This window comes from Euleptes europaea, chromosome 11 (assembly GCF_029931775.1).
Source record: "Euleptes europaea isolate rEulEur1 chromosome 11, rEulEur1.hap1, whole genome shotgun sequence".
Lineage (NCBI taxonomy): Eukaryota > Metazoa > Chordata > Lepidosauria > Squamata > Sphaerodactylidae > Euleptes > Euleptes europaea.
Genome location: NC_079322.1, coordinates 29,397,210 through 29,409,984, shown reverse-complemented (window position 1 = coordinate 29,409,984; position 12,775 = coordinate 29,397,210). Strand labels below are relative to the sequence as shown.

Sequence of the window (12,775 nt, the reverse complement as noted above, 5' to 3'; positions counted from 1 at the left end):
TGCTGAGCTCAAGGGCTAGATGGGCAACTAAGCCCTCCACCATGACACTGCCAATTTCAAAGGGGTCAAAACCCAGAAGCATCCAGAACTGGGGAGGGGGCTTTAATCTGCAGACAAGATATCATGACTCACATCCCTCAACGCCAATCTGTTCTTTCATCATAATATAAACTATTGGGGATTTGAGCAGGCTATTCCCCTCTCTTGTACTTTTTAAACTAATTTAACTAATTTCCTTTTACTAAGATTCCTTTGAAATGTGGTGTTGGAGGAGAGTGTTACGGATTCTGTGGACTGCCAAAAAAAAAACAAATCAGTGGGTTACAGATCAAATCAAGCCTGAATTGACCCTAGAAGCTAAAATGACTAAACTGAGGCTATCATATTTTGGTCACGTCATGAGACGACAAGAGTCACTGGAAAAGACAGTCATGCTAGGAAAAGTTGAGGGCAGCAGGAAAAGAGGAAGACCCAACAAGAGATGGATTGACTCAATAAAGGAAGCCACAGCCTTCAATTTGCAAGATCTGAGCAAGGCTGTCAAAGACAGGACATTTTGGAGGACTTTCATTCATAGGGTCACCATGAGTCGGAAGCGACTTGACAGCACTTAGCACACACAATGCTCAACTGTCTTCAGGATTCCAAGGCTCTGAAAGGGCAATGAGCATGCTTCCATTTCTCGTCCTTTAAAAATACTGTTTGGCATAACTAGGAAATCCCCCAAGCATGCAGAACCCCTTTTCTGTGGGAGTCCCTGTTTCGCAATCCTACTGACAGGCACCAAGCCATGAAATTCCCTATTAAAAGCAGAGACAGAAATTAATTATCCTTTAGGAAATAAAGGCCAGCTGGATTCCCTGCCCCCACCCCTGCTAGTCTGTATCAAGGAAACGCTGCTAGAAGTCACAAAGCAGACCTTCAGTCTCATTTGAGAACCATCATGCCTCACCTAACCTTTTCTCGGTCTGCTGCATAACACGTAATTCAGAGCAAGTTAAGAAAACGTTAAAGGGCTACCCATTTATTCTAGCGGGCACCAAACATGCCTTTTTACAGTGCAATCCTAAACAGAGTTTCATCCTTTTAAATAAAGTTAGTGGCCTCAAAGGGGTGAAACTCTGACTTTCCCCCTCACTGAAGCAGAACCCTATTGTCCCATGAGGTATATAAAAAATTTCACGTCTCCTTTTTCTACATGAAGAATAATTAACTGCACTAAAGGGCATAGCAGTGGGCAATTACAATGAGGAAGGCTTCTTTATTTGTCCTGGACTTCCAAACTTTCATTTTTATGGACTAGCAGTAATTAGAGTCAACACAGCCACCATAAGACCTGAAGAAAACAGATGGATGGAATCAATGCCTACAAGCCCTAACAAAATGTTGGGACAACATGACCTTCGATATCTGGAAACTACTGTAATTTAACCTCTCACCACTGACCATCTCTTTACTCTTCCCCACCCCTGCCCCACAGTGCAATCCTAAGCAGAGTAACACCCTTCTAAATTCACTGAGGTCCATAAGTTTACAAGGGTGTAACTCTGTTTAACTTTTTAACTCTGTTTAGGGTTGGGCCGTAAAGGTACCACATTCCTTCTGTCTGGCACCATTCATATAGCAATATATATGGTAATCCTATCTTCATCCCACTCCTCAGAATCCCTACTCATTTGTTTGTTTTCTTCCTGGAGATCAATTCCAAATAAGTGACAACCGAACTATTGAGGAGAATTACTATATCACATGTCTTGCTTTGGATATGAAAGCCAAAACAAGACACAGAAGTCTTTTTGAAACTTTTTTCTTGGAGGGAAGAAAATAGCCTTTCTGAAGCACTCAGAAAGGAGCTGCTTTTGGTATCCAAACACGCTACAACCACATTTGAAACTATATGCGGAATACCTCTGTCGGATGAAAGATGATATTGTCTATTCTAAAGTCCCCGTGAATCAAATGTTCTTCATTGTCCCCTGCTGGCAGGTTGTTCATTAACCATTCAGCTAAATCGTTCATAGCTGGAATGTCCATATGAGCGGCTGCTTGGTACTGTTTTCTCCAAGTCGATACCTGAAAACAAACCCCCACAAAAGTACTTAGTAGAAAAAAAAACATGACTTGTTGAGATCCAACAATACAGAGTTAAGATTATGGTTGCCAGGTCCCTCCTCGCTACCGGCGGGAGGTTTGGGGCGCGGAGCCTGAGGAGGTTGGGGTTTGGGGAGGGGAGGGATTTCAATGTCATAGTGTCCAATCGCCAAAGCTGCCATTTTCTCCAGGTGAACTGATCTCTATCAGTTGGAGATCAGTTGTAATAGCAGATCTCCAGCGAGTACCGGGAGGTTGGCAACCCTAGTTAAGGTGAAATATTGCCAAAAGAATCCAAAGCACAGCTGAGGCTCAGACAAGGAGCCTTTGCTAGCCTGGTGGGATTTTTGTCTTTTTCTCTTCAAATTGCTGTCTCCTGTTCACACGTCATATACTGGTTACAATTTTCGACAGTTTGTAAATTCCAAGGGAGGTGCTGCGGAGAAAAACAAGTCTGAATTCGCCTTGTAAGGGACAAAGGGAAGTTGTTTAATGGTCTAGTATATCTTGATCTATAAAATTAGAAATCCAATCCTTAGTACGTTTCTGTGGAAAGAAATCCCACTGATTGAATTATGCATACTCCCCAAAAATGATGTGAATGCAGGTTCCCTCAAGCTCAGTTTTATGGTAATGCAAAGAAATGAAAGTGAAGTCGATAAAACAGATCCACAGAACAAAGCACCTTCCCTAGTCATGCTCACTTATAAGAGTCTCATCTTACAAACTGCAAGCCCAGTGCTGGTCCCACAATGGACTCTGGCTCCAGTGTAGGCAGCAAAGTACAAAAGAGGGAACACTGCAGGCTAAGTTAGGGTGTGGGTGTGTATTTGTGTGTGTTAAGGACTAGATGTAATATGCACATTCTGCCTCTCTGACAAGTATGCTTAGGATGTAGGGTTGCCAGGTCCCTCTTTGCCAAGGCTGGAGGTTTTTGGGGCAGAGCCTGAGGAGGGCGGGGTTTGGGGAGGGGAGGGACTTCAATGCCAATTGCCAAAGCGGCCATTTGCTCCAGGTGAACTGATCTCTACCGGCTGGAGATCAGCTGTAATAGCAGGAGATTCCCTGCCATCACCTGGCATACAATACTCATTGTATCCTATTTGGGAACATTGTTAATTATTGAACTTGTCTGTGCAACCATGTACTGCAGAATGAATATCCTTGTTTCGAAATCATAAGATAAGAAATATTAATTCTACATGGTATGCTTCTTTTCTTCATCCCTATGGGAGATTATTACCACTGGCTTTGAAAGCTTGCATTGAAACAAGTGTACTTGTTAAGACTCAAACTAAACGGGACTGAAGAAGACTTGAAACGATCGTATCCCTGTTTACCTTCTCTTCTTTTGAAGACTTCCAAGCTGGATTGACTGTGACTGTTACTCTTTTGTAGACACCTTTGGATTGATTGTTACTCTCTTGTAGACACTTACCTTGGATTGATAGTTACTGTATATTATGTGATGTTTGCTTATTACACTTTTTGAGTATTTGGCTATAGTGATTTGTTCTCTACTTATTTTCTAACCTTAGGTACTAGTACAGAGGTGATAATCTTTGATTACTTATCACCTGGAGGTTGGCAACCCTATGGCAGAACAAAGGTGCAGTTGGCTTTCGAAGAAAGTAAAATCAAAGGCTGAGGCTGCCTCTCTCTCTTGTTCATTCACATCAGCTCATACATTCACTGCCTCTTGTAGGAATTATAAACTGGCATGGCTAGCTAATTAAGCAATTTAAGGAAGGAAAAAATACTGAAAGATCAGCTATTGCTTCAGCACTTCCATTCCGATTAATAAGTAACCAGGTAGCCAAGTAAGCAAAATAGGGGCTGGGCTGAATTTGACCAATTTCATGTATAAAATACTAACACATTAAAGCATGGCACCCTATGCAAACACATATACACTCCAAAGGCGTCTTTAAAAAATTACTGGGCAGGTTCACCTGAAGAAATTGCAGCTGTTGAGCAAGCAACATTATTTTCCACTTCCCATCCAGACGCCTTGCACACGAAAGAACAAATTCATTTTCTAAGAAAATATTTTGCCTTTTCTTCTAATTTGTTTTCTGGTGCCATCTCCAGAAGGCCAGCTTTATTGCTTAAAGGCAAAACTTGTAGAGGAAAAGGATCTTTACCCCCTAAAAAAAATTGTCAAGTGTGTGGCAGAATAACCATTTGCAAGCAAAACACTTAAAGGCAGTGTAATATAATCCCCAGAGTCTTGGACTTCAGTGGAAGAGTCCAAGGTTCAAATCCCTGCTTCTCCATAAAGCTCACTGGATGATCTTAGACAACGAACTGTCTCTTAGTTTGATCCACCTCAGAGGGTTGTTATGAGGATTGTATGGGGGAGAAAATCCTGTGTGTGCAGCCTTGAGAAAACTGGGAGAAGGGTGATAGATGTGCTACATATTTACCCCCGGCAAAAAAATCTACCAAAAGATAAGGCTGATCAAACAATTTTGAAGACCTTTACCTGCCTCTTACAGTAACCTGGTCCTCTTCCATAGTCTTGGAGCCCCAGTGAGTTTATGCTGAATAAATGCAACCGGGCCAGAGTTTCTACTGCAGCTATATACAGCGCTGATCTTTCCACTGGGCTTATTCCAGGTAAAGCAAGGTTTCGGAAAATGCGGCCCTAAAGACAAATATTGATGGGAGAGTAGAAAGGGAAAAGAAATTGCAGCTCTTAAGATGAGTTTAATATTGTACACAAGTGTAAATCACAAGATCAGAGATTTTGGTGGTGGGGTTCAGAGACATTCATACGCTGCTTTCTCCCACACTCAGCATAATCTTCTGCCCACACAAGGAAAGGTTGCCTCACATCTCATGCTAGAACGTTGGATGAGTAAAGTGAAGTGTGTGCAGATCAGCGCTAGTGGCTACTTATCTTCTGACAGCAGTTCTAAGGAGTCAACCCAGTAATTACACAGCCTCCCCCCCCTTTCAAGTGGAAACGCCAACAAGGCTGAACAATGGAATCTTGCACCTGGTCTTTGTGTATAATGGGGGGGGGGGGAAACAGGGATGACTATATTTCAGTAACTATATATTATAAAACTAGGCTTGGCACAGATTCTGTGGGGGCATAGGTTCCTTTAGGCATCGAAGGGTGGTGTAGTGATTAAGAGCGGTGGTTTGGAGTGGTGGATTCTGATCTGGGGAACTGGGTTTGATTCCCCACTCCTCCACATGAGTGACGGAGGCTAATCTGGTGAACTGGATTTGTTTCCCCACTCCTACACACGAAGCCAGCTGGGTGACCTTGGGCTAGTCACACTCTCTCAGCCCCACCCACCTCACAGTCTGTTGTAGTGAGGGGAAGGGAAGGTGACTATAAGCCGGTTTGAGTCTCCCTTAAGTGGTAGAGAAAGTTAGCATATAAAAACCAACTCTGCTTCTTTTCATGCAGCAGAGGGTGACTCCGGTTTGGGAAACATAAGTCTGAATCCCTACCCCCGGGGAGATTAAACAGATTGCAAAGATCTCTGAAACCTAACCTATTGTCAGTGAGACCTCAGACCAGTATCCTGTGAATATACTGCAATGGAAGTACACACCTGTACATGTTGCATCACATAGAATTCTGTTCCAATCACAGACACATCACTGCAATATAAAAGGGGCTCAGGAACTGGAAATCCAGCTGCAAACAAAGCTTTCTGGACTCGGTATTCTCTGTCAATCTGAAAAGGATAAGATAGAGCATACAGCAAGGTAAACATCAAGAACATAATTCATATAAAATTATGCCCTTAAGTTAACACTGAAATCAACAGTACTTAATAGTCTAACTAGGTTCTTAGAGAGTCAGCCATCATCATTTACAATATTTTAAACCAATTTTTTCCCCTGTATAGGCCCCAAAACCACTTACAAAAAAACATAATCACAACCAATAAAAAATATCCACACAACCGGTAAAGACACTAAAAACACAGAACCTGAATAAAAGCCAAGCCCACTAACTACCGGTACTCTCAAAAGCCTTTTTGTCCATCTACATTTCGCACAATTTCCTAAACGACAAGAGGGTGGGTGCTTTCCTCATAAATTCAGGAAGGTGGTTTTACTCACAGTGTAATTCTAAACACAGGTACACCCTTCTAAACCCATTGGATTTGGGTGTAACTCTGTTTAGGACTGCACCATAAGTTTTTAAATATTACCCTTTATGGTTCTTGTAGGTTATCCGGGCTGTGTAACCGTGGTCTTGGAATTTTCTTTCCTGACGTTTCGCCAGCAACTGTGGCAGGCATCTTCAGAGTAGTAACACTGAAGGACAGTGTTACTACTCTGAAGATGCCTGCCACAGTTGCTGGCGAAACGTCAGGAAAGAAAATTCCAAGACCACGGTTACACAGCCCGGATAACCTACAAGAACCAATGAACTCTGACCGTGAAAGCCTTCGACAATATTACCCTTTATGGTTTTTATGTATGCTTAGAAGGATCCACCAGGAAGCAGGATATAGGCACAAGCCTTTAATGATGTGCAATAAAGACATAAGGAATCAATCTTACTCTTTAACATCTCTCAAAATGAGATGTGCCAATGCTGAGCTCAGTAATAGTTCCAAAGGACACCCAAAATACAGTTGCATTTCATTACGGAGGAACAGTCATAACAGCTAGCTTTGCCATACCTTGTGAGCTTGCGGTAGGAGAGGGCCATGAGGCTTTTTCCTAAGGACATAGGTGCTAAGGCCTTTCTTCAAGTAAAAGGTTGGGTTGGACTGTCCAGAGCTAGGCAAGCAAAGATAAATATTGACAATGAGCATTTCCAGTGAGAAAATAGCTGAATGGTTTAAGCATGTGCTTAAATATCAACAAATTAATTGTCAGAAAATCAGTAAAGATATTCTTTTTCACTGGATCAATTCCACTTTCAGAAGAAAGGTGCAAACATTCAGGTCACAACAAGATTCTTCACTTGCTGTTCATGATGACAGCAAAAGCCAAAACAATGTGCACTCCAGTGTTCTCTTCAAGTCACCAGGAAACACTACAAAAAGTGGCGCTTCCAGACATGAACCAGGTGGTTTCCTAAATCAAGCCCTTTCTCTCTATGTCAGACCTGCACGGTGGCTGGCAGGAGTTCCATATCAGTCTGTGGGATTATGTCTCTAATCTGGAGAACCAGGTTTAATTCCCCACTCCTCCACATGAGTGGCAGACTCTAGTCTGGTGAACCGGGGTTGTTTCCCCACTCCTCCACACGAAGCCTGCTGGATGACCTTGGGCTAGTCACAGTTCTCTCAGAACTCTCTCAGCCCCACCTACCTCACAAGGTGTCTGTTGTGGGGAGGGGGAGGGAAGGTGATTGTAAGCCGCTTTGAGACTCCTTAAAGGTAGAGAAAAGTGGGGCATAAAAACCAACTCTTCTTCTTCTCCTCTCTCTCTCAAGTAGCCAAATGATAACAAGCATTCAGTAATACCCAGCACTAACAAGACAGCAGCAAGGCATCAGCCAGATCTTCCAAGCACCCCTTCGCAGTGCAGCATTCTCCATTCAAGAGGGAAGGGAAGAGGTCCAAGAGGTAGAAAGAGAGGGTAAAGCAGGGCCTACAGGAGGTCCAGTTAGGGGAACCAGGTCCAGAGCCAGGGGTCCAAGCATCTGGGCAGATGCTAATTCAAAAAGTAATCCAAAAAGGGAGGAGCGTAAACAGAGTGTGCACCTACAACTTATGCAATGCATACAGCTCTGTTCAGACCTGCATATGTGAGTGTGACGGTTGGGGGTGGGGGTTACTCCCACTCACATATCCATATCCATGGATGTTCTACATGAACCAGTCTAGCAAAATTACGAAAGGTGTTAGTGGTTAGAGTACTGGACTACAACCAAGAAGACCCAAATTCATATACCCACTCAGCCATAAAGATCACTGGATGATCTCGGGCAATCATTCTTTCTCAACCTAACCTGGCTTGCAGGGCTGTTGCGGGGATAAAACGGAGGAAGGGAAAGCCACTTGCGCTGTTCTGAGCTCCTTACTTTATTTCAAATATTTATAAACTCACCTTTCTCTCACAAAGTTGGGGCCTAAGGCAGGTATCAACCCAGAATAAAACGGGAACAATGAAGCTAAAGGAGAATACAGCCAAAAGACAAGACAACCATTTCTTTCCAAACAAAAATCGCATAAGGGCACCATCTGGTTATCATTATCTCCCAAATAACTTTGTTTTACAGCCCCTCTAAAAAAGCTTGTAAGGTGGGATCTCCCTATGCATCTTCCAGAATGCTGTTCCTCAGCATAAGCGCTCCTAAAGAAAAAAACCTGGGAGCAGACAGACTATGCTTGGTCAAACTTTAGTGCAGGAGGGATAGTGAGAAGGAGTTGGCATGCAGGCTCATACAGGAAGAGGTAGTCCTTCAGGTTAGCGGGTCAAGGGCTTTGAAAGATAAAGCACCAATTTAACACGGAAACGTCCTAGCAGCCAATGCAAAGATCTTGAAATTGAACTAACAGCGACCTAAGGGCTTGTGAGAATATTATACCACACCAAAAAACAAACCATCCCGACATATAACATGGAAAGATATTCGAGTCCCGTAGCACCTTAAAGATCAACATTTTTTACGGTCTAAGCTCTCAGGAGTCAAAAGGTCACTTTGCCAGGTTGGATCTTTGTTTCTGAGCGAACACGCTTGGGACCAAAAAATATTAAGAACCATTGCAGAGCTCCAGTGGGACCAGAACCAGCCTCTTCCTGCATGCTGACCGCATTCTAGCTGTATCTGAAGAAGTGAGCTGTGGCTCAAGAAAGCTCACCCCCTGCCAGAAAATATTCGTGTTCGTCTTGAAGGTGCTACTGGACCCTGGCCCTTTTCTACTGCTGCAGACAGGCTAACACGGCGACCCGCTGGGAATTATCTGCATGCTCTTGTGCACAAATGCTTTGAGTTTGTTTCCCCCCTTTTAATATACAAATCCAATGCCTCTGTGACTGACATAATGCCTTTTTTACTAAGTGATAGGGACCCCAAGGCTACATTGTCAGTGGCAAGATTTGTTTCAGTCCTTCTATCCCTCCAACACTAGATATATGCTGCTCAAGATCAATGGATCAAAGAGCTTCTAAGGGATAAAAGGAAAGGCTTTGAGTTTGATGAAGTACAATTCATCTGATCCTTGTCAGACGCGTTGCAAAGAGCCGTGGAAGAGGACGAGGAAGGAGGGGAAAGGAGGGCAAACCTTTGCAGCAGTCAAGGCGCCACTGGGCCATCGGGTTGCAGGGAGACATCTGGGCTCCCAGCGCAGTCTTTGCCCGCACAACTCTGTTTCCCGGCTGCGCTTCTGTATAGGGGGGGGGGGCGTTACCTGTATTGCCTGACCAGGAGAGCTCCAGGCGGCTGCAAAGGAAAGCCCGGCAAGCGCTTGCAAAGGTACCCTTCCAAGCCTCCCCGGTCAAATCTGTGCCGCTCCCTCACTTCGGTGGTGTCCGGCTCCGCTGCCATTTCCAACCCGGCCAAGCCCGCCCTCCGCCTACCAGCCCCAGGCGACCAGCAGCGCTGCAGGGGGAAGGCAGACGCGAAGAGGCTCAGCCCCTGCGCTAAGAGCGTAACTCCGGCAACGAAGTGGTCATGCCCCAAAATATTGTCGAAGGCTTTCACGGTCAGAGTTCATTGGTTCTTGTAGGTTATCCGGGCTGTGTAACCGTGGTCTTGGAAGACCACGGTTACACAGCCCGGATAACCTACAAGAACCAATGGTCATGCCCCCTTCGCCCAGCTCCCGTAACAGGACTCGCTCCCCGCCTACTCCTCGCCGAGGGAGCGCAAAGCAGAAGGTCTCCTTACGCGAACCGCGTAGGCCATCTGGAACGAGCCCGGAGCTCCTGCTCGCGCAGCAACAGGTTCTTGGCAGCTTAGGCCATTTATGCACGGGAGGCTTTGCCTTGGATTTGGCGCTCTCTGCATGCACATTTTCCCCATCCGAGTTCTCAAAACTCTGCACGGGGGCTTATTGTTGGGTTTTGAGAATCCAGATGGGGGAAAATGAGCGTCTCAAGAGTGGCAAATCCAAGGCAAAACCTCCCGGGCGTAAATGGCAATGCCCTTCTACGATCTACATTGGACAAACAGGTCAGTCTCGTAGACAAAGATTAAATGGACATAAGTCTGACATCAGAAACCACAATGTTCAAAAACCATTGGGAGAACGTTTCAGCCTTCCAGGACATTCTGTTGCAGATTTAAGAGGAGCAGCTCTCTTACAAAGGAATTTCAAAGGGGGATTGGAAAGAGAAACTGCTGAATTACCGTTGATATTCAAACTAAAGACAATGCATTTACCTGGGCTGAATAAAGACCTTGCAGTCATGGTTCATTACCAATGCTGATTTCTCCACACCCATCTCTCCCCTGGACATCACAGACTCTTCTACAGACCACACCTAATCCCATCACGCCTCCTATTTACATTGACAAACTGTTAACATTTACATACTAATGCTTGTCTGAATTCACTCTCCTCTACTTAAAGACAGATGGATTCACATTCTAGCTGTATCTGAAGAAGTGAGCTGTGGCTCACGAAAGCTCATACCCTACCAGAAAATATTTTTGTTAGTCTTTAAGGTGCTACTGGACTCTTGCTCTTTTCTACTACTGCAGACTGACTAACACGGCTATCCACTGTAAATACTCTTTGTGAGAGTCTATGGCTGTTACCGCACTAGGTATTCCCAGCAAATGTATTAAGAGTTTGAAAATGTTATAAAAAATACTGTTCGCACTTTCTGTGTATTCCCACCGATGTATTAAGAGTTTGAAACTGTTATTAAAAAATACTGTTCGCACTTTGTTTGGCCCCTTTAGCTGTGAAGACGTCTTCCAACCATTTTTTAGCCGTGGCATCCAAAAACCCTTTTAAAGCGATGTTTTTTAATAACATTTTCAAACTCTTAATACATCGCTGGGAATACCCAGTGCGGTAACAGCCTCTAGCTCGAAACTGATGGTCAGAGGCGATGATCGTTCCATGCGCTAAATGTATCCGCCACCAGTTACTCTATAAGTGTTAGATCATGATGGGTAGCTGTGTTAGCCTGTATGTAGCAGTAGAAAAAAGCAAGAGTCCAGTAGCATCGTAAAGACGAACAAAATTTCTGGCAGGGTATGAGCTTTGGTGAGCCACAGCTCACGTCTTCAGAAGTGTTGGTACCCTAAAATTAAATAAGAGTCTTGGGACCCCTTAAAGACTGACAAAATGGGGATGGGGCAAAAGCCAGAACAGGCCGGAATGGGCATTAAACACATACCACCACCACCACCCAAATAGTGGGATGTGTTAAAGGCATTACAGAACAATATTTTGGTATTTGTTTAATGCCTGTTCTGGCATGTTCTGGCTTTTACCCCGCCCCAAGGGGCGGCACTTTACAAAACAACAAAATGTATTCCAACACAGGCTCCATTTTGTTAACTTTTAAGGGGGTCACTAGACTCCTCTTTAATTTGCAAAAGACTAACCAGGTGGCCCCTTAAAGGCTCACAAGATGTTTTTTCAAAAATTACTCCAAAATAAACTTTTGAGGACTTGAACTAAAGAGATTGCAAATTATGGTCTTGTAAATGATCTCTGTACTTTTCTTATCATATTCAGTCTTTACATTGTTACAGCGCACCTCGCCCTTTCTGCATTTCATGGTCCTTTGATCCTGCTGTTGATATATATTTTTTCTTCATATAAAATGTGTTGTGTACAAAGGTGTGTCTCCCTCCACTATATTCATTTAACAAAGTGGGCTCTAGTCCAAGAAAGCATATGCTGGCATAAAGGGTTGGTAGTCTCGCCCCAAAAAGCCTGTTTGTTTTCCCTACAGCAGATTTAACACGGTTACCGCTCTAGAATTAGTGCCATAGAAGGTGCTGAGACCATAATAATATGCACCCATCAATTACAGACCTACGCTAGCTATATTTTTTAAAAATCAGCTATCCTGCCTCCAGCTGTCAAATTCCACCAAGCATGTCAAACAATGCAGTGGGTGGGTTTACGCTAGAGTATCCCTTAGAGCAAGTACTATCCGAGGAGAAAACCCCATTCAATAAACCTGAGTAGTCCTGTTTAGGATGACACTGTGTAGGATTTCACTGCACGGCTCAGAACCGAAGAAGGAATAATCAGAAATATGGACTGAGAGTTATTTATATTATGTCTGCAGATATTAAGCTCTGATCTCCCACCTTAACCAGTCACACCCCACCAGTCGGGTAGGGGGGAGGAGAGAGGGGCAGGGTCTGGTATTTGGAAAGTTAGTTTTATAAAAGATGCTATCAAAGATAACTAGCCTCTTCATAATTTCCAAGACTAAGTTGTTAAACTGGTTTCGAGAATACAGACAGTTGCATAAATGACACCAAGTCACTTACACAATGAACTCCATTAAGTCAGTCTGTGGACTGCCAGGGAGAAAAAGACTGCAGTAGAAAGATAGAGGGAGTCCAGTAGTGTTTGAAGTCAAACGAGCAGCAGTCTCTTCAATGGGTCTACGCCAGTATAAATAACTTGAACACTGAAAACATAAAAAGAGCACTTAACAGATTTCTTGTGAGATTCCACAACAAAACCCTTAGCCATGATAGTACCACGAGATTGTGTGTATGGCTGTTTGTTCTAACAGGCAGTGCAATCCTATGCGGAGTTTCCCAGGTTTAAAC

The 12,775-nt window shown here is 43.9% G+C and overlaps 1 protein-coding gene across 1 annotated transcript in view; it reads right to left on the bottom strand.

Moving 5' to 3' along the window:
* The window catches only part of ACAD11 (acyl-CoA dehydrogenase family member 11), a 35,732-nt gene extending 26,164 nt beyond the window's left edge, over window positions 1–9,568 (bottom strand). The window contains exons 1-5 of the mRNA XM_056857313.1: window positions 9,432–9,568; window positions 6,750–6,849; window positions 5,664–5,789; window positions 4,577–4,738; window positions 1,909–2,073 (exon numbers count right to left, since the gene is read on the bottom strand). Coding sequence (XP_056713291.1) covers window positions 1,909–2,073; window positions 4,577–4,738; window positions 5,664–5,789; window positions 6,750–6,849; window positions 9,432–9,568 — 690 coding nt within the window. The remainder of the gene's footprint in view (window positions 1–1,908; window positions 2,074–4,576; window positions 4,739–5,663; window positions 5,790–6,749; window positions 6,850–9,431) is intronic.
* Window positions 9,569–12,775: the final 3,207 nt, after the last annotated feature.